This window comes from Myotis lucifugus, unplaced genomic scaffold (genome assembly GCF_000147115.1).
Source record: "Myotis lucifugus unplaced genomic scaffold, Myoluc2.0 scaffold_68, whole genome shotgun sequence".
Taxonomy (NCBI): Eukaryota; Metazoa; Chordata; class Mammalia; order Chiroptera; family Vespertilionidae; genus Myotis; species Myotis lucifugus.
In genome coordinates, this window is record NW_005871116.1 from 1,766,003 (window position 1) to 1,793,067 (window position 27,065).

The window sequence follows — 27,065 nt, forward strand, 5'->3', positions numbered from 1 at the left end:
TTCATCTTTCCTGGCTCCAGGTTCCTCGCCTGTAAATGAGGGAGCTGGACTGCAGTGATGCCAAGGTTCTGTCAAGCCCAACATGGTTCTGAATCTGTGACCCTTACTTTTCACCTAGCTGCTAGCACCTACCACCTACGACCAACCTAGCACCTACCACCAACATTCATTCATGGGTTCGCTGAATATTTCCCGAGTCCCTACTGTGTGGCAGGTCGTATATTAAGCTGGGAAATACACCATGGAGTCTGACAGATGTCTACTTTCAGTAGTCGCTGATCCTTTCTGGCCAGGAACTTTGCCTTACAGCAGCTGCTAATGGTGACCTATAGAAGAAACTTAAGCATAGCTTTTAATTTCTGTGGAATGTTATAACGTGAACATCCTCAAGGTCCTTGCTAATTTTTGCTGTTCTAACACTTTGTAACTCCTTAGATATTAGGAAAGAAGAAAAGGAAGAAGTCACATAATACAGGTTTGAAGCTTAGATGTAGGGTGGCGTGTCAATGATCCACTTGACTGAAAAATGAATCCAGAAAACCAGTTTGGGATCAAAGTCTTTGAGTTTGGTCTTGTATATGTGAAATTTCAGACCTCTTTCCTTTCCATTTCACAGATAAGATCTCAAATTTTTGGATCTCCCCATTTCCACATACAAACTTACCCACATTGACATCTTCTCAGTTAGGGTAGCCCTTTGTTCTCTGGTATCTTTGGACCCCATCCCTCCTGCTTTCTCAAATTCTCACTCTACTGGATTTTCCTCTTCATTATTTAAACATGCTCATATCTATAACATCTTGATATTTTTTCCAGCCCTTAAATGACTTGGTCTTTATGCAACATTTGAAATGCTTATCATTTACTCTTGAGATTTTTTACTTTGGCTTCCAGCAAACCAGTCTCTAATGGTGTTCCTCCCATCGCTCTGTCCCCTTTTGGGTTCTTCCTAAGCTTGTCTTCAGGATCTATCCTTCCCTTCCCTTCCCTTCTCTCTCTCTCTCCACTCTTCTGCATGAGTTCATCCAGTATTGTGTAATGAAAAGAGCTTGGACTTTGGATTTAAAGACCTTGGTTCAAACCCCAGCTTCACCATTTATTAGCTTTGTCAACCTGGGACTAGTTCTGTAACCTTTCTTATTCTACTTTTTCATTTATAAAATACTAGAGGTCCAGTGCACGAATTCATGCACCAGTGGGGTCTCTTGGCCTGGCTTGTGGGATTGGGCTGAAACTGGCTCTCCGACATCCCAAGGGGTCCTGGATTGCAAGAGGGTGCAGGCCAGGCCTAGGGACCCCACTGGTGTAGGAATGGGGCTGGGGAGGTATGCAGGAAGTTGGCTAGCCAGGGAGGGACCATGGGAAGGCTTCAGGGCATGTCTGGCCTGTCTCAGTCCCGAGCAGTCGGACCCTAGCAGCAAGCTAACCTACTGGTTGGAGCATCTGCCCCCTGGTGGTCAGTGCACGTCATAGCAACTGGTCGACCAGTCAACTGTCTGCCCCCTAGTGGTCAGTGCATGTAGTAGTGAGCGTTTGAGCAGCTTTAGCATATCATTAGCATATTACACTTTGATTGGTTGAACAGATGACCAGACACTTCGCATATTAGGCTTTTATTATATAGGATATTAGCTACCTTGTAAAGTTGTAAATATATGTACAAATGCCTAAACATGTGCCCATTATAACGTATACACTTGGCAAATATTAGCCCCTTTCCCCTTACATGACTTTAGCTACTACCAGCATCTTTAGCCCAGACTGCCTCATGAGCTTCAGATCCTTTTTTCTAACTTTCTGTTGAGACTTACACATACAACACGTCAGTGGAGAGCAAATTATATTTGGTCGCCTTGTATGGGCCAGGCACCCTACTAGGGTAAATAAAATGGTAAATAAAAGGTATCTCACTCCCCCGCACCCGCAAGGGGCATAAAGTTTATACACAGAATTCTACAAGAATCTGGAAGGTCTTAACTCAGCCTAAGAGGAGTTAGGGAAAGCTTTCTGGAAATGTCTTGAGCCAAGCCTTAAAGAATGGGTTAGTATTCGCGAGAATGAGCAAGGGTGAGGAAGAAATTCCATAAAGGTACGGAGCAATGAAACACCAGCTCTGAGTCCCTAGAGAAGGAGACAGAAACAGTGGGAGGGGAGCTAGAGAGGTAGACAGGGAGAAAGACATCGAAAGTATTACATCCATGCTTAGGAACTTGGCTCTTATCCCATACATGCTGGGAAGCCACCAAAAGGAGAAAATGATATGCTTTGCAAAGATTATGATCAGGAATTTCTTGGAAGAAACACAAGCAGGGAATAAATATCTGAAAGATACTGAACCTTATTAGAAATTAGAAAAATACAAATTAATGTAATAGGGAAATAGCCTTTTATGTCCACTAAATTGGCAAAAATTAAGAAGTCCTGGTAAACTTCTAATTTTTGAAAACTATTATACACCAAGTCTTCATTAGGCTAAACATTTACCAGGTATTACAATAACTCCTCCATCCAATGTCATAGTTGTCAAATATCAACACGTGTTCCGAAATCATTTTGGAATTGTAACTCTTATTCCCTGGTTATACACTGAATGTTTATGTTCTCAAGAAATTTATATGTTGAAGCTCTACCCCTTCCACCCCCCGATATGATAGGATTTGGAGATGGGGCTTTGGGAGGTAATTAGGGTTAGATGAGGGCATGGGTGGGGGGGAGCCTGATCTGATGAGATTATAGAAGAGACCCCAGAGACCTCTCTCTCTCTCTCTCTCTCTCTCTCTCTCTCTCTCTCTCTCTCTCCCCCATGCTCCCACAAGAGGAGATCACGGGAGCACACAGTGAGATGGTGGCCCCCTACAAGCCAAGAGAAGAGGCCGCAGAATGAACCCACCCTGCCAGCCTCCAGAACTGTGAGAAGTAATGAAGCCACCCAGTGTGTGGTATTTTGTTATGGCAGACGGAGCAGACTAAGATGCCGCTAACGGGAATCGTTTAGGGGTCACAATCTGAAGTCAATTTTAAGCCAAGGGATGATCAAACTGGACTGGAAAATGAAATATGGCTCTAAGTACTGAGACTAATTTTCTTGTGTGACACATTAAGTGTCTCTGAAACAAAAATCGAAAGAGGGGCATCAAAACTCGCATGATTGTTGAAATTACTGTTGAATTTTTGAGAAAAATTTCATTTGGCTATCTGTGATATATTTGTTTTAAAAAGGTCTCTATACAGCCACACCCACTCAAATAGTAATGACAATTTAATTACATAAATAAAGCAAAGGATGAGTTAAATTATTTCAGTTTTTGTATACTTACTGTTTTGATACATAGGTAATGTATGTTATACATTCCTTCAACAATTATTGGAGGCTGGCTGTCAGTCAAGAATATACAGTGGATACGCGTCTAAGAACAAATACTCTCTTTAAAGGAATACATGAGTACATAATCTTACAGTATTAGGAAGTCCAAAGGCTAAATGAAAATACACGTGTCTCAGAAGAAAAACATGTTTTAATGAAATGTTATGCAGTTAGAGTGGTTTTCAAAGAAATGACTGGAAATATTATAAAATATTTGTTTTATGGCCACACAATGCATGACTGAAAAAATAAAGATTTTACTTAGCTATTTATCAAATCCAGCAATTTATCATTTTAACTAGTATATCCATCAATGTGATGAATAGTCCAAATTAGTTATCAAATCCTATTCTAAGTTAACTTCTCCAAAAATGACAAATTTTGAACTTCCAAAGTCTATGTATTTCTTAAATTCTGTCATTTTCTCCACAATAATCAAAATGTAAAACCTCAGAATTACCAGACTACATAAGAGAAAAACTTCAATTGCAACAAATTATATTTCATGAACTTTTCTATTAAAACTCTTCAAGGGATGAATAGGATCTTCTCGTGTAGTGAGGATGGCTTAGTATTTTCAGTTGGTGACCAATCTTTGTGTAGATGTCGTCATGTTATAGTAGGTGGCACTCATGAACAGGCCACTGACTGTCGGTGGGTCCACCTAGAAGGATCTGTGACATAAATTTAAAATATTTTATTACACAATGTTAGATTCAGATTAGAATTCAATTGAACAGGAATATTCATGAATATGCTTACTGGTGAGGAAATGAAATATAGAAACCTTATATTTGTTTAAGTATCATTTGGAAATGTTGCTTAATGTTAAACATGACATTTTCAAATAATTAAACTCTTCCTGAAATCATGAGCAACAGTGTTTCAAATATTAGACTTTTTATCACTTTCATAACATTTTAGCATTTGTATGCTACACCTCTTGGGGAAGGTACTAAGTGAAAGGAGGAAAGGAGAAGGCAGGGGTTCATATTATTGGCATTATTTCCATTGTTTCTCATCTTATCTAAAAATAGTTGCATATTAAAAACGATAGATTCTATAAACAGGTTATTTGTTGATGAAACTTTTGCAATTTAATCCTTTCAAGTTAACATTTTAGTGGCTACCAACTCATTTTCTAATAGACCCCATTTTATTGTTGACAATATAAACTTCATAATATAAAAGATAGAAATTTTATACATTTTATACATTTCAAAGAATAATAAGCCATCTGTTTAACAATAACAAGAGAAATCATATTCACTCAGTTCTCTGAATCACTGGGTCAAGCAATTTCTGATGCTGATCTGCATATTTGTCTTGATTACATTTTTAGTATTAGGCAAAGGAAGATATTTCATTGAGTTCTGCACATGATGGATTATTAAATTATGTATGACTAAAGTAGCTTTAAGATTTAAAATGATTAAAAGTTGGACAATTGTTTATCTTTGTAAAAGTATATCCCTCAGTCCTCTGTAGAGCAGAATTCAAGGCTAAATGAAACTATTACTGAAAATATTTGGCTGACTTTATTAGATACTCACATCTATATAACAAATCTCATTGTTTCCTTGACAATGGTTTTCTCCAAAAATAATGATGAACTTTAATTTTACACCCACACATCAGGATGAACACCTAAAAGTCTGTTTCCTACTGGTTCCACTTCCACCTCGCTCAAGTCATGAATCCTGACACAATAAAAGAAAGAATTCAGCCCTAGCTGGTTGGGCTCAGTGGATAGAGCGTTGGCTTGAGGACTGAGGGGTCCCAAGTTTGATGCTGGTCAAGGGCACGTTCCCAGGTTGTGGGCTTGATCCCCAGTGGGGGGCATGCAGGAGGCAGCCAGTCAATGATTCTCTCTCATCATTGATGTTTCTGTCTCTCTCTCTCCCTTCCTCTCTGAAATCAATTTTAAAAAAAGAAAAGAAATAATTCATTTCACACCAGGCAAAGAAAGTCTTCGAAAATAAAGCAGTCAGATTCCAAAAAGGAAATAAAGAGGGTTGTTGATGTTTGCAGCCAGATTTGCCTGGTGGCTCCACTACAAGTATTTATAATTTCTCCTATTTATGGCCAATAATAGGAGAATGAGAGCAAGTGAAGAGAAATGTGGATAAATGGTTAGTTTCAGGGCAGCCATTAATACTTTAAATTGTAAAAATGGTCTTTTATACCATTTATATGTAAACTAGAGGCCCTGTGCACAAATTCGTGCACAGGTGGGGTCCGGCTGGCCCGCCCCAATCAGGGCCAATCAGGCCAGGCTGGCCAGGGGGATGGGCTGCGGGCGGTTGGCAGGCCCTGCCCCTGGTCGAACTCCTGCTTGAACTCCCTGTGGAGGGGACAATTTGCATATTAGCCTTTTATTACATAGGATGATATGCAGCATCATGATGAGGCTGACTTGGGTAAAATCCCAATGAAGGCCCATTTAGAAGACAGATTTTTAAACCCACTCCCTGGTCCAAACAGCAAGGGCTCTCATGTCGACCCACTGTACACAAATCAGTAAGTTCCACTTTTTAAAAATTGGCTTCATACATTAGGATTGTGCTTAAGGTTCCTTTCTCAAACCGCTGACCTACCAGAAGGTAAGTCCTTTACCTGATCTATTTTTAGTGCCTTGGGTGAAACCATCCTCATCCTCATCACAGCTGTCGCAGTTTAGTTGTGGGAGGGCTGCTTCTGCCTGGCTGTCAGCCTGATTGATGTCTTTCTGCTTCTCGAAGCTTCGAAGAGCAACAAGACGGTGATGTATGGCTGCATACAGCGATTCTGTGTCTTTGGCAGTGGCCTGCATGGGGAAAATTCTGGGGTTAAGAATAGAAATAATAATAGCCACATTTTAAGGATTTTTAATCTTTCACTGTTAACAAGGAAGGAACTACATGGCATAAATCTAGAATGTAAACAACCCTCACCACTAAAGGGTAAAAAGTCCATTTATCTTGAACCAAACTGAATCCTAAGGCAGATAGTTTTGTAAGAGGTCCCAATTTGTGCATTTTACATGGAGAAAATGAAATTTTGTGATTGGAAATTTCTATTTGAATTTAACTTTGTAAAGACCATCCTTCCTCCACGATTTTACCCTGTAGAAAACTGTAGAATTGGGGGGGGGGGAGAGGAGGGGAGACTCCATTTCCTTTACATCACTTTGCGTGGACATGCCCTGCAAGCTTACTAAAGACAGTACTTGTTTTCGGGACTTTTTGCCCATCAGAAGTACTTGTTTTCGGGACTTTTCTGTGCTATTTTTATGGTTGCTACAAATATCAAAAGGATAGTAACAATACCATTTGTATAACAGTCATTGTTATTCTATTGTTACCCATTTTTTACAATAAAACTGTGGTTATTTATCCATTAATATTAACAAAGCACATAGCACAGGTATTCAACATACTCTTTTTTCCCTCTCCCTTTTTAAAAAAATATATTTTATTGATTTTTTACAGAGAGGAAAGGAGAGGGATAGAGAGTCAGAAACATCGATGAGAGAGAAACATCGATCAGCTGCCTCCTGCACACCCCCACTGGGATGTGCCCGCAACCAAGGTACATGCCCTTGACCGGAATCGAACCCGGGACCCTTCAGTCCGCAGGCCGACGCTCTATCCACTGAGCCAAACCGGTTAGGGCTCCCTCTCCCTTTTATAGGTGAAGAGAGGACGGCTCAGAAAGGTGCAATGACTAATCTGACTTTACACAGCTAGTTGGCAAATTGCCCGGCACTTGAACCCCAGGTTTCTGTCACCTAACTCAATGTTCTTTAAGGTAACATGGCAGTAGTTTGTACGTTTGTATCTTTTCACAATTTCAAAGAAAATCTGGGACATTTTTTCTCTTTGCTAACCTTCCAGAGAGTTACCAAACATTTTAAAACTGAGAACTGAGGGTTGAACCAACTATATGCCAACTCTTGGGAGAAGGGTTTTAAAGTTTTTTTTTAATATGCATGTATTTAAGTTGCCTTAAATACTTGTGGGTGGAAAAATTTAAATATAAATGCAATAAAATATTTTTGTTTCTCATATTGTATTTGATATTACAGAGTAGTTGTTGAATAAATACTTGTTGACTTGACTAATTTAATTTTTTATATTGTGTGCAAAGGTGTAATTTTCTTTAGTAAGCTAATTACTAACAAGTATTGAGAGTATTTGTAATTGAAATATAAATGCTATTCTGCTTCCTTGACTTTCTTACATTAAATTTGTAATGCCGTTCACTAGCCAATATGTCTATTTCCTTTGGACAAATTCATTCAGATGTTTTCATTTAAGAAATTCCGAAGTTAAAATAATATGATATATTTTTGAATAACAAATTTGCAATGCTTAAAAAAATTATAACTCTGAGGAAGTACCATAAAAAAATGCTGGTGAGAATGAAAACTGGTTCAGTCTTTCTGGAGAGAAATTTGTCAAGACAAGTCAAAACCTGTTCCCAAGAAAATTAACATGTATGTACACAGAGAGTTTCCTGCAGCCTCCTTAAAGAATCCCATATAATAAAAGAGAAACATGCAAATTAACCATCCCTCCGCTACACTCAAGCCATGTCCACCACCCAATCAGGAGTAAATTAACCCAACTAAGATGGCGGTCGCCATGGAGCTGGAGCAAGCAGAAAGCAGGAGGCTTGGGTTGCCAATGAAAGAAGCTAAGCTTCCTGCCTGCCCTGGCCGGCCCTGAGCTCCGCTCAAGGCTACAAAGTTTCAATTATAGAAGATAAATAAATCCCAGAAAAAAAAAGAAAAAAAGGAGAGGCTGGGGTCACCGGGGGGCATGGCCAGCCTGAAAACGGCCATCAGCCCCTCACCCAGGCTGTCCAGGCACCCCAGTGGGACTCCCCCACCCTGAAGGGGCTGTGGGCAGCCTGAAAATGGCCCTCAGCTCCTCACCCCAGCTGGCCACACCCCCATGGGGTGAGGGTCCCCACTGGGGGGCTTGACCAGCCTGCAAACAGCCCTCAGCCCCTCACCCAGGCTGGCCAGGCACCCAGCAGGACCCCCACCCTGAAGGGGGTGTAGCCAGCCTGAAAACGGCCCTCAGCCCCTCACCCAGGCTGGCCAGGCACCCCAGCGGGACCCCTACCCTGATCCAGGACACCCTTCAGGGCAAACCAGCCGGCTCCCACCCATGCACCAGGCCTCTATCCTATATAATAAAAGGGTAATATGTAAATTGACCCTAACAGCAGAATGACTGGGAATGACTGGTCATTATGACACACACTGACCACCAGGGGGCAGACGCTTAATGCAGGAGCTGCCCTCTGGTGGTCAGTGCACTCCCACAGGGGGAGCTCTGCTCAGCCACAAGCCAGGCTGACAGCTGCCAGCACAGCGGTGGTGGCGGGAGCCTCTCCTGCCTCCTCAGCAGCGCTAAGGATGTCCGACTGCAACTTAGGCCTGCTCCCCGCTGGCAAGTGGACATCTCCTGAGGGCTCCCGGGCTGCCAGAGGGATGTCTGACTGCCAGCTTATGCCTGATCCCTTGGGGAGCGGGCCTAAGCCAGCAGGTGGACATCCCCCGAGTGGTCCCAGACTGCAAGAGGGCACAGGCCGGGCTGAGGGATCCCCCCCTGAGTGCACAAATTTTTGTGCACCAGGCCTCTAGTTTATAATAATGAAACAGTAAATTACCTAAGTATTTTTTTTACCTAAGTATTTAACAAAGTGGAATTAATGGAATAAACTATGATGCACAATACAATAGAATTCTTTTCACCTGTTAAAATAATTTTTGAAGAATGAACTATTTAATGTCACAAAAACACTCATTTTCATTGGTAAGTGAAAACAAGGTTACATGTATATATTTTACAATCAAATATTAGCTATCTAATCTTCTCAACCACTTTATGAAGTATATTATTCTCTTCATTTATCAGGTGAGTAAAATCAGGTTAATGGAGGCTAGATAACTTGCCTGAAGGTCATACAGTATGTACAGTATGGCACATATGTATTATATATGCGTGCACATATGTTTATATATTAAAATACAGGGTAAGACCAAACTATGAATTGTGACCATTTCTGGGAGTGGAATTTGGAGTGATTTTTATTTGCATTTTGTTTGCATCTCTCTAAAAAAAATCCTACAATTTTAAAAGACAGCATGAGTCCAGTGTTGAGCAGCAGAATCCAATCCTAGTTGACAGTCTCAGGCAGGCTGCTTGGCCATTCAAAGCCAGTGACCTGGCCTGGCAGAGTGTCACCTCCCTCCATGGTGAACAGGGGCGGGCATCATCTTACTCTAGTATCTTAATACTCTCCATCACTTACAGCTAACATTGTACTTACTGTTAATTAATAAAACCTTTGGTTTTTCATCAGTGGCCACTTGCCAACTTCTTTTCCATTGGTCTGTGAAGGCCACGCCACTTGTACTGCTGCTTCTGCCTGAGTCACCTGGGTCCTCAGTTTTCTCCCGGGTCTCAGCCCACAGGGGAGACCCAGCCTTTGTTCTGACCTGATTCCTGCCCGCTCTCTCTTGTGCCTGGATATCGTCTATTTAAGGTCAAGCATTCCTTTTGCAGGAAAACAGCTGAAGCTGTGCTCCCATCCTGTTACCTTGGAGACTGACTCATGTCCAGAACTGGAATTTGCTGCTGGACTGGCTAACTCGCTAGCCCTGTGTTTTTCCATTTCTCACTTATTCCTTTCCCGTGATCTCAAAGCCTTCTCCATCTCAGCATTCAGTATGAGCATCAGGCTGTGGATTTTGCTAGCTTCTTGACAATAGTCCCTTTGGTAACTTATTAAGATTGTTGAGGTAATTTCAATAGTGAAGAAAAATGTAGATGTTCGATGGCTTATATCAATAAAAATGTCTTGGGACAGGTACCAGTTGATTACTCTAGATTTAGGTGTTAATTTCTAAATTTCATGTAAAATGTAGGTCTTATATTAGACTGCAAACAACCAAAGTGAATGGCTGATTTTTTGCCAATGGCACAGGTTATCACAGTAAAATAAAAAAAAATGAAAAAACAAAACAAGACAAAAACAAACACCAACACAAATGAGTAATTGCAGAGATCTATAAATATAGCAGGGTGGGTAATCCTCTATCACTGAAATTTATTACTTACCTGAATTAAAAACACTTTGATGCTGTAGTCTTCTAAATCAGTAGCTGTTACTCGTAAATTTCGGGGGTTCGCTCTTTGAATCTCCATTTGAGTCCAGAGTTTGCTGTTGAGAATCAGCCTCAGGCTGCCTTGATTGCGCATAACTAAAACGGGAAGGTGATACATCAGACCACAGAAGAGCGGATTTCTTACCCTTCCAGGGGAATTCCCCATTTGAAAGCAAAGTAAATCTTGTACTGATTTTTCAGGTTGTATTTTCACTATTAAGTTTGACTAGATTATAACTTGGTTTTCAAATTGGACTTTATTATGTTAAAGAATTTTTTAAATTTATTTTTTGGTTAAAATGCTGGAATTATATATTGTTACTATAATATTAAAAATGATTAAAATTTTAGAAATCCTTTGGGGACCTACTGTTCTTAAGAATTTACCCAAAAATTGTTTAAAATAGAGAAAATTGAAATGGAATTTAAAAAATAGAATGAGTTAAATAAATGATGGTACAGCTAGTCAAGGTATTATGAACCCATTAAGAAAACTGAAGAGGCCCAGCTGGCATCGACCTATTGAACCAGGAGGTCACAGTTTGATTCACATGCCCGGGTTGCAGGATCCATCCCCAGTAGAGCATGCAGGAGGCAGCCAATCAATGATTCTCTCTCATCATTGATGTTTCTATCTCTCTTTTCCTCTCCTTCCTCTCTGAAATATATTCTTCCTCTCTGGAGAAAAGAGAATTATTGATGTAGAAAAGTGATCTTGGTATATACTTTGTAAACAAGAAGAAATCCAATTGCGAAGCAATATAAACACCATGAAACACATCTTTTTCAATATATGTATACCTTTATGTAGATAGAGAACAAAGTCTAGAAGAATATGTATTGTAAACAGAAGCTATTACAGGAAGATAGACCTATGAGTGATTTTTTTCTTTCTGTTGATCCATATTTTCTGTCTTCTATAATGAACTTGTATGTCCTGTATAATTTTTTTTTTAAAAAAAGAGTTGTTTTGTGGCTCTTTGGCAGGCGGTGGAAGGAGTGAAATTAAACCAAAGTAGAAAAACAACCAGTACCTGCCTTGGGAATAATACTTAGAAACCTGTTTGCCAATTACAGAACTGAAGACACTGTTTCTATTCTCTTAGTCTGAATTCTATTCCGTACCCATTTGTTGAGCTTGATATCTGAAACTCAACAAACATGCATACACTTAGATCCAACTTCTGTCCGTGGTCTTCTCCTCCACAGCTCTCTCACTGGCTAGTATTGGCCAGCCAACCAAACCTATCCCCCACCCAGATCTCGGCGTGGGCTCACGTTAAGTTTGGGCCTCTGAATGAGGGCCAATGTGCCTTTCGGATGTCTTTCAGTGTGACTGACTCCAGGTTCCAACCATCACTCTGCCTGCAGGATTCAATAACCACACACCTTTATTTCCTTGGAAACTGACCCTTCATCCCAACCCACACACCAGGCTATGAATGGCATTGTAAATTATAGGGCAAATATTCGTTTTTAGGAAAACTATTTTCACTTTTTAAATAATTTGTATCATATTTCTTTAAATAATAATGGGTTGCTGTTTAGGTATGTGGTGGGCTCCTTCATGGGTACTTTACATGCATTCTTATCTCACTGAATTCTCACAATCATTAAGTTATGGACTATTATTAAATTTTCACTTATTGATTTTGAGAGAGAGAGAGAGAGAATAAGAAACATCAATTTGTTATTCCACTTACTAGTATTTATTCATGCATTGGTTGCTTGTCCTCTGCGCCCCAACCAAGGATCAAACCTGCAACCTTGATGTATCGGGAGACCAGTCTTACCAACTGAGCTTCCTGGCCAGGGCCATTATCCCCATTTCAAAATGGTAACTGACTTGTCTAAGGTCACCAGGTAGTCAGAGGGGGAGCCAGAACGGGGACCAGCGTCCTCTGACATAAGGGCCTACTCTAACCAGGAAGCTCCTATGGCACATTGGAAACAACATTGTTTTCAACAGTCTGATTTCTTGACATTATGACACATCTCCAGACAATGGTTTGCACCTGTATTGGAAATTTCCCCCTGAGACATAGCATCCTGCGTTTCCAGCGGATCCCTTACTTAGTCTTGACTGGAAGGCCCCACGGTCACTGCCAGCTGTGTCATTCAGCCTCAGCGCTCCCCGGCCCCTTTCAGTCCAGGACGGGGTGGTTTTGTTGAACACAAAAAGCTTGCAGTTGATCTGAAGGGCAATATTTTAAAATGTCAAACATATAGAAAGTCTCTTCAAATCCTTCCCTATACTTTTATTTATTTGATCTTTTATCAGAATAACCTTTGTTAATGATTTACACATCAGTTTTAAAATATTATTTAAACTTAAATATTATTTAACTTTACGAATATACAAGTTTTGAATAGTTCAAACATCAAAAATCAAGAAGATGGGAGAAAAGGGAGGACTTATGTAATACTTTCAACAACAAATATTTTTTAAAAAGCAAGATGTACAAAGTGAGAAGTCCCTCCCCAAACCTAGTTTCCCATTTGTACTTTCTACCTCCTGTATCAGTAATCACTATTGCTAATATTAATTCTCCCATATATAAGTATATATATATATATATATATATATATATATATATATATGACAATACATATATATGTTCCCCCTTTTTTTTCCTGTAAATGGTAGAATAGCATACTCCTTTCTGTATCTTGCTTTTTCACTTAACAATACATGGTGTGGTAAAAGTAGGTTTACTGTTGTGAGTACATACATGAAATAGAGTTTATTCTTATATTATTACTTATTAATTATTGTATTATTTTCCATATGAACAACTGCAAACCTACTTTTGCCCCACCCTGTATATCTATATAAACACCAACTTTCAAATTAAACTTAATGCTATTTGAGCTGTGTAATTTATTTGAAGGTAAAGCAATCATGGAAATATTTGTATGCTTTAAATATTTTAAAGAATAGAGCATGAGAGCTAAGATGTGACACCAGAGTGCCCTACTGGAATTTAAAATACCAGTGGCTCTCAAATGTCACTGTGTTTGTGAGTCACCTGGATGACTTGTTGAAAATACAGCATCAGGGAAGGGTCTCACCTGTCACAATTACTTCCATAGTCTAGGGTTAATCTGATCCGAAGTTACGCTTGGAACACACTTGTATAGTAAACGTATTAGCAGATTGTGGGGGAGGAGAAGAGGAAAGGAGGAAGAGCAGATGTAGACAGACAAAGGGAAACCCGTGCCTTGTTGAGAAATGATCAAGCTGTAGTAATTACACTTCATATGCCTGGGCTGATACCTAGACCACTCCACATTCAAACCGATGGTGATACTGTAGACGCATCTGTGGAAGTTTTGATTTATATGAAATTCAGAACTTACAAACTTTCAAAAGGGAAACACAATTCTTTTACTCTCTAGAACTAAAATCAATTCATCTTATCAGCACTTTAAAACCTTCCGAGTAAGTTAAAATTTTAAATCCTATGATAATGGCACTGATTGTACAAGCAGGTTGAGCAGTGTACAGAGGTCAAAGTTATATTAAGAAAGTGTCCTGAGCTGTCTGCTTCCTAAGGGACTAATGTGAATGGCTATAAACCCAACAACCCATTTTTCCTGCAAGTTATAAGCACAAATGTAAGAATACACAAAATACTGGTTTAATTTTTGGAAGTGTCCAACATTTTTATTTAAGCAACTCCGTTTTCTTGAAAAGTATACTTCTGCCTTTAAAAAAAAAAACATGTCCCTGTTGATGATAACTTTATATCTGCAAGGGCTACCAGAAAGAGCAATATATGATATACAGACCTTTAACACATTATATTCCGCTTCTTCCCCTGTTATTACATCAATTTTCTTCAGCAAGCATTTTGGTGATGATTTGGAAGAGAGAGCAGCAGCTGATTCAATCAGGGACATATTTTTAATAGCGTCTGTTCCTAAGAGAAAATAGGGGGGAAAACACATAAAAGGCCCCATTTTTTCTAGTGTGAACGATCTCTGTTGCCCCTATTAAATACTAGTACATCTCTTCCACTTTTTTATAACAATGAGTGTTTCCAAAAAACCCAAGTTCTTCATGTTAAGTAAATCTCTTTAATGACTTGCCATGTATTAAGTCAAAAAATTTTAAAAGGCTTCTATATCATGTAACCATATGTATACACTTTATTCTTTACCAACAAATTTGAAAATACTGGACTATTGCTTTTGTATTTTGTAGATGTTAAACAAATGACATGGGAAAACAGGAAATAAACTAGTCAAACCAAATGTTTTACAAGTGAAACAATTCTTACTTGAGTTTGGAGAGTTGATAGGAAATTTTAGATTGTATTTGAATGGCTTTTCCTTGGCATAGGAGTCATTTTCAAGTTGAGGCTGGGTGAGTTTTTGCATACCCTAGGTGGGGGGAAAGATGCGTTACTTAATTTCACCCTCTTATGTTTGCAGTAAGCCAAAAGATATCTTTGTTCTTCTGTTTTAAACAAAACCAACTGCTGTGTTTTTGTTTGGGCTCCCTCTGTGCTGAACAGGAAGTTCCTCCCTCTCCTTGCAGGACCTTGGTCCTGGTCCCCAGGAAGCAGAGCCCAGTGACCACCAGCCTACTTGGGTGGGATCTGGTTCCAGGGACAATGTGAGAAGTTGTAGAGGCCCCAAAGGAGGTGACAGCTGTTCCATGGGATCGCCAGACTAACCTGATACCTACGAGGAGGTGCAATTATTATCTGTTTCAAGGTATTTCAGTATGCCCAGCAATTCGCTGTTCTATCCACAGCATTAAAACATCATCATAATAATGGTCCTGTCTGGGTGGCTCAGTCGTTCAATTTCTAGTCAGGGCACATACTTGGGTTGCAGGTTCAATCCCCTGTAGGGGCATGTATGGGAGGCAAACGATCAATGTTTCTCTCTCACATTGATGTGCCTCCCCTCCCTGCTCTACTCCTTCCTCTCTAAAATCAATGAACATATCCTGTGGTGAGGATTAAAAAATAAAAAATAAAAAATAAAATAATAATAATAATAAAATTATACAGAGAACCCACTGAGCTGTCTGTCTCAGAGATCATCTTCATAGAAACAATCTTTTTTAAAAAAAAATATATTTCTTTATTGATTTCAGAGAGGAAGGGAGAAGGAAAGAGAGATAGAAACAGCAATGATGAGAGAGAATCATTGATTGGCTGCCTCCTGCACACCCCCCACTGGGGATCGAGCTCACAACCCAGGCATGTGCCCTCGGCCGGAATTGAACCTGGGATTCTTCAGTCCGCAGGCTGACACTCTATCCACTGAGCTAAGCTGGCCAGGGCCATAGAAACAATCTTAATTTTCCTCCCATCAGCTTTTGCCAACAATGGGTCTTTGTACATGTGTTGTGATCAAGGCCTGTGTGAAAAGGACTGAGTAGTTCCCTACCATTTATGATCCTGTATAGCCCTCTGCAGAACAGGGAAAACTGGAATGATACTCAGGTTTATATCATTTCCCTTTTAAACTGTTCAAGGTTTGCTCACAATATTTAACTGGACATCAAGAATAGTCTGTTAAAATCGGTAGACACGAGTATATTTATTTCGAAGGGACAAAAACAAACAAACAAAAAAACTTAAGGCACAGAAAGCTTAATGGCTAACTCTAAGAGCACATGGTCAGCTAACCAGTCCGAAGGATATCCGGGCCCCCAAGTCACTAGGCCACGGGATTACAGGATTAACTGAAGACAAGTACAAGTTTGCTCTATTGCTCTTATCTGTAGGATGTTATCAATTTACAGAGAGAGGAAGCCCAGATTCTTTTGTAAACCAAGTGGGAAGTGCCCATAGGAAAGCACACAAGTGCCTCCTCCAAGTACATAGCAATCCTGATTAGGTCCTTTGTACAGGTATCTCTCTGTCTCCTGCAGTTTTCAAGCCTGGCTGTATATTAGAATCGCCTGACACCTGGCCTCAACCAAAAGACTCTGAAATGGTTGGTTTAGGGAGATGCCCAGGCATAAAAATACTGTGAAGGCTCACCAGATAGTTAGTAGGCAGGCAAACTGAAGACCGACACCAATGCTTTATGTATCATAAGAACACAATACCTTTGTTACATTGAGTTGAATGCTAATAAAATACCACCGAGGCCTATCTTAGCCAAGATTCTGGTCCGGGTCAAAAGTGGGAAGAGCATGAAGATGTGATGGACTAGATTACAGCACAGGCACACCTGCTCCATAGCATTCACGTTGCTGTATAATGCCCCCCCTCCCCTCCTCTCTCCTAGATGATGCTGTCTTAGAGACATCCCCTAAGGAGGGCAGAGCAACAAGTGCCTCACGCAGGATTCTCAATAGTGAATAAAGAGGGCAGTAATGACAGTTCCGGGTCTCCACTTGGCAAGTATATTTCCCCGGGCAAGTGATTTCCCCCTTAAAGCTAGATGCAAGTAAGTTACAGTAACACTTTTCAAAGTAAGACCTTGAAGGGAAAGGTTGTGGCTAATGAGAAAAAATTGGCAAACAATGTTAAAATCATCTTATTACCAAAAAAAAAATACTATTGAAAAACGATATTAAGATGTCATTACTAGTTGAGCTTATCTAACTATTGCAGGTAATTCTGGGATTTCCTTGGGTACCTTTGGGTTTACGCGAGTCAAGAACTATTTAATATTTCTCATCAGTAATAATGTTATAATTATACAATTCTCTTCCTCTGTGGGTTCCTGTCTATTATTCTAACAACCAAAACTAGCTTCCCAGGGGACTCTTCCCAGTTAAGAAAACGTGCCTTTGAACCCAGGAGTTAAAGAGTGTGCTCCAATGTAACATTGTTTTAATTAATTTGTCTTCAGAAATTTGAAGTGACAGCTCTCTACATAATAAGAGAAACATTTGCCAAAATCTTACCAAAACTCTTTCTACCATGTTTTCTCCAAAAACGAAGTCAGAACTGCAGCTTTTAAAAGAATACTTATCTTCATTTGGTTGACATCTAAAAAAAAGAAAGAAGCATTTGCTATTTTATTTATGTGTGTGTGGGGGGGTGTTTAAAGCTTCTTTTTGCTATAACTATTGCTTTTTTCCTCCTTTCATCAATGATTGACTTATTTTTTACATTTTTTAACTTAAAATTTTTTTTCAGTTATAGTTGACATTTAATATTGTTTTGTACTAGTTTCAGGTGTACAGCATAGTAATTAGACAATAATATACTTTACAAAGTGTTCCTCCTGATATCTCCAATACCCACCTGGCACCATACATAGTTATTACAATATTATTGACTATATTCCCTATGCTGTACTTTACATCCCCATGCCTGATTTGTAACTACCAATCTGTGCTTCTCAATCCCTTCACCTTTTTCACCCATCCCCCAACTCCCCTCCCCTCTGGCAGCCATCGGTTTGTTCTCTGTAACTATGAATCTGTTTCTGTTTTGTTTATTCATTTATATTGTTCTTTAGATTCCACACATAAGTGAAATCATATGGTATTTGTCTTTTTCTGACTGACTTATTTCATTTAGCATAATACCCTTTAGGTTCATCCATGCTTCACAAATAGTAAGATTTCATTCTTTTTTATGGCCTAGTAATATTCCAATATTAATGATATTACAATATTAGAGACATTTCGAAAATCATTTTAAACTGTGTTCTTTATAAAATCTTCTTTCAAACAGAAATATTGACAATTTATCTCTATGATGTCAGAAAATTATTTTCCGTAGATGGTTATAACGATAAAAGAAAGCAACAATGAAGGAACAGCACTCACCCTACTGATGCAGCACCCAAAAGAATCTGGTTGGTAGACAGCTGGATTGAAATTCCAGCACTTGGCATATTTTCACTTAGCAAAGAGGAGTTCTTCTCAGAAATCTGAACGAAAAGAAATCCATCAAAAAGTTCATTTAAATTGCTTCCTATGGTGGCATCAGACAAGGCAATAATAGTTATAGTTAAATGTATTGAAAATTTGCTGTATTCAAGTACTGCCCTGAGCATTATATGTACACCATCTCATTTTCTGTTCACAACAACTCCATACACTTTGAACACCTATTATTTATTATCCACATTTCCCAGATGTGTGAACTAACCTAACGCGTTCAAATAACTTGGCGAGGCCTGGACAACCAGGAGTGGGGCTGATGTTTGAGCCTGGGTCTGTCTGATACCAGAGACTATACATTTGGTCCTAATATTTCAGAAATCCCACTCCTTTTGTTCCTTTTTTAGCCAAGTGGAGTTAATTCTCATTTCTAGGTTAGTAAATCTATCTTTCAGGTTTATTTAATCCCTGGAAGCAACTAAGAGCTTCACCATCACCACCATCCAATCAGTGTGGGAGGAAACTCCATCCCTTCACCTAGGAACATTGGACTGGTAACTTAATCAACAGAAATGTGCATATGTACATAAGTGTTAATGTATAAATGAAGGAGTGGGCACTTTTAGAACTGGAAGGAACCCTAGAAAGATCAGATCTAGTGTCTCCAATGTTTTGTGGACACCTTCCTTCCCCTACCAGAGATGTGGTAGGGAGTTCATGTCTTTAAAGGCAGGTGGGCCTGGCCAGCATGGCTCAATAGTTGAGCTTTGACTATGAACCAGGAGATCATGGTTCGAGTCCCGGTTGGGGCACATGCCCGAGTTGCAGGCTCAATCCCCAGTGTGAGGCGTGCAGGACGCAGCTGATCAATGATTCTCTCTCATCATTGATGTTTCTATCTCTCCCTTCCTCTCGGAAATCAATCTATAATAATAAAAGCGTAATATGCTAATTAGACCAGATGTCCTTCCAGACAAAGCCAGGGCTGAGGGGGAAGCCCAGGTCCCCGGTGCCAGAGGGAAGCTGGTGCTGGCAGCCAGGGGAAGGAAGGCCTACTCTTGCACGAATTTCATGCATCAGGCCTCTAGTAAAAATATATTGAAAAATAAATCCCCAGTGTAAGGCGTGCAGGAGGCAGCCAATCAACAATTCTCTCTCATCATTGATGTTTCTATCTCTCTCTCACTCTCCCTTCCTCTCTAAAATCAATAAAAATTAAAAAATAAATATTTCCATCAAACAAATAAATGAATAAAACAAAGACAGATGGGGTCTGTTTCTACTTTAATCTTATATGAACCAATAGAGTAGTTCCCTATTATAATAGAATTTGAGAGCTGAGAAATATATATCAAGAGAATATGCATCATTGGTTAGCAACAATCAAAATATATGCTCATGACTCAGTCACGCAGAGGATTCATCACTCAGCCAAAATCACAGATTTTACTCTTAACGTTGCTTAAAATCGTTTTTATTAGGCATATATGGTTTAAATTATACACAATAAGTGAGCACTGATTAATGACAAGATGTATAAAAATTTTTCTGATTTTGATATACAAGTTAATAAGGAACATGAAAATAATGGTTCTATAAAATTCACCTAGAAATAATTTTCACTAGATTTATAAATTACATCTATTTTGTCAGAATTCTTATATAGCATTTAGCTTTTCTTTAGATGTTAAAAGATCATCATTAAATGAAAAATGATGGGCATATCCAATTAGGCTTTTCACTAATGAAGACTAAGTTCTATTCATAACCTTCATGAGTTGTTCAAGTAGAAATGCTTACAAACAATAGCCTGAAAATTTCCCTTATGCTTAATCACTTAGGAAGAAGATGCAAGAAACATATTATATTTTATTATTTAAATATGCAATTAAGATTTTAAATAACATGCTGAAGAAGAAATATTGATCTAATTTTGATATCATAAAATGTAATACAAATTTTAATCTATAATTTATGGTAATGCTGTTACAAAATCAAATGCAATATAATAACATTTTGGAATTAGTCAACACATATTTTTTCTTATAAACTTTTAAAAAAATATATTTTATTGATTTTTTAAAGAGAGGAAGGGAGAAGGATAGAGAGTTAGAAACATCAATGAGAGAGAAACATCGATCAGCTGCCTCCTGCACACACCCTTCTAGGGATGTGCCCACAACCAAGGAACATGCCCCTGACCAGAATCGAACCTGGGACCCTTGAGTCCACAGGCCGATGCTCTATCCACTGAGCCAAACCGGTTAGGGCTGATTTAAAATTTAAAACATGTTACTTAAAAATCACATCATAAACCATGCATAAATAATAAAGTGGTTTTTTTAAATTCACAATGGGTCTCATGAAATCATGTTTTACCAAAAAAAAAGATTTAGAAATATAAAAATGTTGACTAAGTTCAACTCCCTCACTTCACTAATAGAAAGGAAAGGTTGGGTGCTTTTTCCAAGAATGCAAACATAGATAGCAGCAGAGGTAGGATTACTACCAACTTGATTTCTTTTCATTGAATTAATGAACTCACTGGTATTTTTAACACTCCATGTGTTGCTATCCTTATGTTCAATAAGGAAAAACAAAACAAAATGAGGTAGACCAACCCTCAATAGTTTAGCGGGAAATAAATGACTGATGGAATTAACTCTTGAATTCCATCTTGTGTCTCATTCCTCTGAAGTGCCCGCTTCTGAAGGAAACAGCTAGAACTATAGCAAGAGACTGTCCCAAACCCCTATCTGCATGGCCTGAGCAAAATGAGTATTCCTTTAAAAGGCCCATGAAGCCTGATTCAGCCACCCACAACAGTCCTTAGCCCACAAGCGCACTTCCTAGAAAATAACGTATCACAATGGAAGAGAGAATTCTTGTCATCTCCAGAGGCTTCCCAACACCCCCCTCCCAATCCACCCCACCCCAGCTACACTGTGCAGGTAGTTCCCTGCTCCTGTTATCCATGAAAAGGGGTCTGAGTGGGTCCCTGGTGTGACCTAAACCAGCAAAGCCGCGCTAGGATGTCAAGCAGTTGGGGAAGCAGAAATCCCTGTCCTACGTTTGACTTCCGACTCCCAGCCCCTGGCACCTCATTGCTTTCCCTATTCTCACATGGGCTCAGGGCACGGGAACAAGACCACAAGGTTTTCTGTCCTGTAGGACTCAGTTTTGCAGCTTCGGAAAGATCACAACACTTGGTCCTGGGAACAGCTCCCCCACGTAAGAGGGCATGTGGACTGAGGTCACTGAGGGCTCTGCTATCTGGGCCAGGTGTTCTCCAGCTCTGCAGCTGATTCCGCCACAACATAAAGCTCAGAGGACCCCTCATGCCTCCTAATGCTCATGACTGGTGTGGGGCCCACAGCCACCTACTAATGGATGGAGGAGGGACTGAGGTCAATCCTACCACGGCAGAGTTTCTTACCTTATTTTTTGTTTGTTCTTTAGTCTTGCAGTGTTCCAATGCATGGTGTCTTACTTTTTCACACCTTTGAGCTCGAGGTGGCTGCAAAATAGCAGGTCTTAGGACATGTTCAGAATGTTTCAAAGGACCTTAACGGAACAGAATTAAAGAGTCAACATATCTTAAGTGAATGAAATACTTCTTCCTCCATATTTTTTGACTAATTTAATGATTATGATTAACTAATCAAAGTCAAAATAGCCAGTGAATTGCTTACTACTTACTTCCAGCCAAGATTTTACCCAATAAGTATTTATTTTGGCCATGGGACCTGGCTTATCAAATACATTCTTTCACGTTTTGTCACTCAGCCTTATCTCCATCCCCCCAACACACACACACACACAGATTAAAATATAGATGGTAAAATGTAATTTCTGAGGTTTTTGTAATAGAGAAACTACATACTTTGTTCTGCACTGTTCATGTCAACACTCCTTTGCACAATAGTTGGTGTCATAAAAACATTGTTTTTCTTCACTGTAAGAAAAAAAATATTTAGAAAAAATTAAGTCTAGGAGAGTGGGTCCATTTCTGTACGATTTGGGTCCTAACAGTCTCGCATGGAACTCACCAGTAGATGTCAGTGTCCGCACTAATAGAGTAGGAGGCAGTGCACAGGAGAGCGCTGACTACTAGAAATGCGTGGTGGCAGGATGAGTTGTGCTACACAGTTCTGTTCCTCTCATAAATGTAAGTGACAATTAGGTCGTTAACAGAATAGGCCATCTTTAGAATCATGAAATGGAATACTGAGGCAAATTCTACAGATTATAAAATCTAAATTGATAATGAACTCTTACAGAATGTTAAAAAATAGTTAGCAAATTCTGTCCCTCTCCCTACTCTAATAATACCTGGAGACAGAAGTGAAATCATTGCAATACATTATTCTCCTAGGAAGTGCGCTTGTGGGCTAAGACTGTGGTGGTGGCTACAAGTACAGAATTACTAGACATTTCAAAGTGATCACCTCCTGGTTGCAGAAACAGAAGCCTTAGAGCATTTGAGTAATGGAGATGAGAAAAGAATAAGAATTGCTTTTTCAAAGTATTATAACCTGCTCCAAATTGGGGGTAGAATTGCTTCTGTAATTCAAAATTCAATTAAGTGGTATTTATTATCTTCATTCTTGAATAGCAACAATGAATTGACCATATAAAATTATGCAATTTTTCTCCGTTGCAATACCACCAATATTCTGTACTACATACAAAGGAATGGTGCTTACTGATATAACTGTTTCTTTATTCATTCTTTCCTCTTTGTGTAGCTGACTCTTTTGGTCTGATTAAAATAAGAAGAATTTAGCAGTTAACTCGATAGCTCAAAGCCATCCCTCTGAGATTAGGACCCCATTCCTCTTACTGTCTGTAAGGTGTCAGTGAGGCTTAGAGGGCCTGCTGAGTTAGAAGCATCTCTTCTGTATCTGAAAGGTGTCTGACATATTGTTCTTAGTCATGCTTGGAATTCTTAATAAGAATATAAATTCACTAATTTGAATATGCGGTGGTTCCCAGGTACATGAGGATCAGTGAAAAGAAAATGAATAGTGTGTGTGTGTTTTTATTTCTAGTGGCAAGCTTAACTTGGAAAAGACAGTTGGTTGTTCAGTAGAAACAAAAACACCCAAGAATATAAATCATAATTTTAATGTAGAAAATGTTCCATCCAGTTCAAATCTTTAATTAAAATAAAATAGTTTTTATTAAAATAAATGTTTTTAGAATGCTTAGCAAAGCATTATACATTTCAAATAAAAAGGAAGTAATGTTTTAATTAATGAAAAGTACAAAAGGATTAATATTCTAAACTTTAAAATATAAATCTAAAGCATAAACTTTAGAATAAGAATCTAAAGCATAGTTGTATATTTTGTATATACAACTATCCTATATAATAAAACCCTAATATGCAAATCAACCAAGCAACCAGTCATTATGACGTGCACTGACCACTAGGAGGCAGACACTCAACGCAGAAGCTGCCCCCTGGTGGTCAGTGCACTCCCACAGGGGGAGCGCCTCTCAGCCAGAAGCCAAGCTCACAGCTGACGTGCACAGCGGTGGTGGCAGGAGCCTCTCCCGCCTCCGCAGCAGCGCTAAGGACCCCTCGGGGGATGTTCACCCGCCAGGTTAGGCCTGCTCGAGCCTAAGCCAGCAGGCAGACATCCCCTGAGGGGTCTTGGACTGCGAGAGGGCGCAGGCTGGACTAAGGGACCCCCCCCCTCCAGTGCACGAATGGCGTGCACTGGGCCTCTAGTATGTATTATAAACCATATACATGGAAAATAAGTAAAATAAAGCACGTTCTTTTATAGGGGTGCCATATACAGTATATTGCTATCATAAACATAAAATCCTTAAAAAAATCATCAAGTTCAAACTTTCTACCGAAAATAAACAGATATATTGTCTGGATTTGTAAAGTTCTTAAGGTATTCTTCCGTTCATACTTCGTTAAGACCTCTACTTTGTTTGCCACTAAAATGTCAGTATTTTATGGCAGCTGAGAAAGAAAGATCATCATAAAGGAAAATGGATTTGCAAAGGTCAGAGTGACAGGCTCAAGGTTCTAGAAACTCTTTGAGTGCTCACGGGGTTTAAGATACTCTATCAGGCATGACGATGATCTCAAGAAACTTACAGTGGAGGAGACAGATATAGCATAAATAGCTGTATTACAAGGCAGAAAGCAATGCAATCAACTCTAAAAGGAATCACCGGAGTGCGTTGAATGTAGAAGAGAGGCAAACGAAGTCACTGATTATTCAGAACACAGTACTATATGATGACGTTCTTAGAACAAAGTGTCTTTTTAAAAGGTGGACATCTTTTATTTAAGTAGGTGGTTGCTTCCGAGAAAATGGATGTTTTCCCTACAAAAACTAATACATACTTAAAGCAGAAACTTTGTAAACATAGCAAAATACAAAGAGGGAGCTAAAAAAACCAAACCACTCATAATCCCATTACCTGAAATAACCATTTCTAACATTGTGACTTCCGTCCTTTCAGTCTTTTTTCAATGTTGACCAATTGAATGTACTCACTGTATGGTTATATAAAAACAATCTGCTATTTTCATATAACCACATATTATAAGCACTATCCAGTGGGTAGACTTTTAAAATTATCCATTTGAAAAGTTTCTTAGAAATTTTATACTCAGACTAAACGTAACAGAGAAACACTCACAGTCTACACTATACCTACCTCCTTGGGACTGAGAATCTGTAGTTTGCAAAGAAAAAGATGAAGCCCGTATGCGCTTTCTTGAAAAACCATTACATTCTGCAAGAAATTCAATGTGAAGGGTAAAACTGCGTGCAATAACCAATTATCCTCAATTGATGATATGGGGGACAAATAGAATTTCCTTTTGTCTATACAAATTATCATTGGGTAACATGTTAATTCCTGAAGCACAATTTTAAATATTGGGGTTAATAGCTAGGTGATTATGAACTGATAATCATATCATCAGTTGTGAAACTATCAGACACAGTAGTTTCAGCAAGAAATTGCATATGAATTCTGAGATTGTATGAAGAATGTTTTTGGTACGTTGAAACAAAGGCAGTAGAGAATCATGGGATTTTAGAGTTGCTAACATCACTGATTTCAGGGACCCTCATGTCATCTCTCAAAACAACAGCCAGTCTACTTTCTTATTTGTTTCTAATTTTATTTTAATTTGAATATATTTTCAAATTTACAGAAAAGTTGTAAAAATAGTACAAAGGATTCTCATATGCCCTTCAATCAGATTCAGCAGTTGTAAACATTTTGCCTCATTTGATTTATCATTCTCGATTTACATACATATTTTGCTGAATCACTTCAGATTAAACTGTGTGTTTTATGTCCCTAACACCTAAATATTTCAATGTTCATTACCTTAGAATAAGAAAATCTCTCATATTATCCCACTATGATGATCAACTTCAAGAAATTTAACATAACATACAATATTCTTAACTAACCCACCAACCATAATTTTGTCCTTTGACTAATAATGTCCTTTGTAACATTTTCCACCCAGTGCAGGATTCAGCCCAGAATCATAGATAGCATTTGATTGTCACAAGTCTTCTGTCTCCTTTAATCTGGATTTTCTCCTCAGGCTTTCTTTGTTTTGAAGAATTTAGTCCTCATGTTTTAATAAAATATTTTTTCATTTTGAGTTTTTAATGCAGTTTGAACTACATTTTCCTGTTGAAATCTTTTTAAATTAAATTTATTGGGATAGCATCACTTAATAACATGATATAAAGTTCCAGTGTGCCATTTTATAATACGACATCTGTATACCCTATTCTGTGTGAGCACATAACACTTTCATGTTTAAACAAAAGAAAAACCGTCAAGTTTTACGTAGTCTGTGCCACATGCCAAAATGCTTGTGCCTGCTTACTAGTATGTTCTTTGTCTAAAGGTTGATTTTGAAATACAAGGTTTAAATCGTTACCAGGTTCCGCTGCCTCGTGCAGGGTTTCTTCCGCAGGCCTCTGGAAGGAAAGGAAGCTGCCAGTCAGAGTTTTCACACCAGACTTCTCCCCTGTCGCTTCCTAAGAGAATTCTCCAGCCAGGTCTCTTGGGCGAGGCCAGGACACAGCTGCTCACCTTACTCATGAGCATGCATTCAAGAGCGAGCCAAGTCCAGGAGAGCGGGCCCACTTTCCAGTGATGCAGAACCGCTGGGAGCTTCTGAAACTCCGACTCAGGATTCTGAGCGGCTGACCTGGGCTGGGGCCCCGTGAATCTGGTTTTTCAACAAGGGCTTGGGGGGTTAAGATTTCCTTAGTTAGTTAACTTTGGGGGTAGTGATGTACATTACCTGCGTAAGCAAGAATGAATAACAAGGAAATACTAACTAAGATAAAGTGAGAATACTGTTTGTCTTTTGAAGCAAGTATGATGCTGATAAAAAAGATAGGGTCCTTCAGATCCCTTTTTAAATCAAATATCGCAGTTTACAACTTATTTAATACTCTGTGTCAGGCTGGATTGGAGGAGCCTTAGCCCTTCTGATCTCTTTCAGTCCCTCCCACCCAAGTCACTCCAAAAATGTATAATTTAGTGGAAATTCAAGACAAGGTCACTGGCTTTCCATTGCAGCTAAATTGCTGTCGGTAAATCCCTCCTATATAAATATTCTGGAGGCACTACTCTGTAAGTGAAGAATAAGAAAATAAACGTATTCAGCAGGGATATATCATTTAGTGTAGCTAGCTTCTTTCAATATAATTTTC

At 39.0% G+C, this 27,065-nt stretch overlaps 1 protein-coding gene across 1 annotated transcript; it reads right to left on the reverse strand.

Moving 5' to 3' along the window:
• Positions 1–3,457: 3,457 nt before the first annotated feature.
• RANBP3L (RAN binding protein 3 like) lies at positions 3,458–26,451 on the reverse strand. Its single transcript, XM_023755049.1, has 13 exons — positions 26,437–26,451; positions 26,228–26,321; positions 25,027–25,104; positions 22,220–22,291; positions 21,773–21,900; positions 18,280–18,383; positions 17,407–17,491; positions 14,810–14,912; positions 14,319–14,449; positions 12,600–12,720; positions 10,480–10,622; positions 5,981–6,170; positions 3,458–4,038 (listed from the first exon to the last, which is right to left on the reverse strand). The coding sequence occupies exons 1-13, from the start codon at positions 26,449–26,451 to the stop codon at positions 3,995–3,997; spliced, it is 1,308 nt and encodes a 435-aa protein (XP_023610817.1). The 3' UTR covers positions 3,458–3,994.
• Between the last annotated feature and the right edge of the window lie 614 nt (positions 26,452–27,065).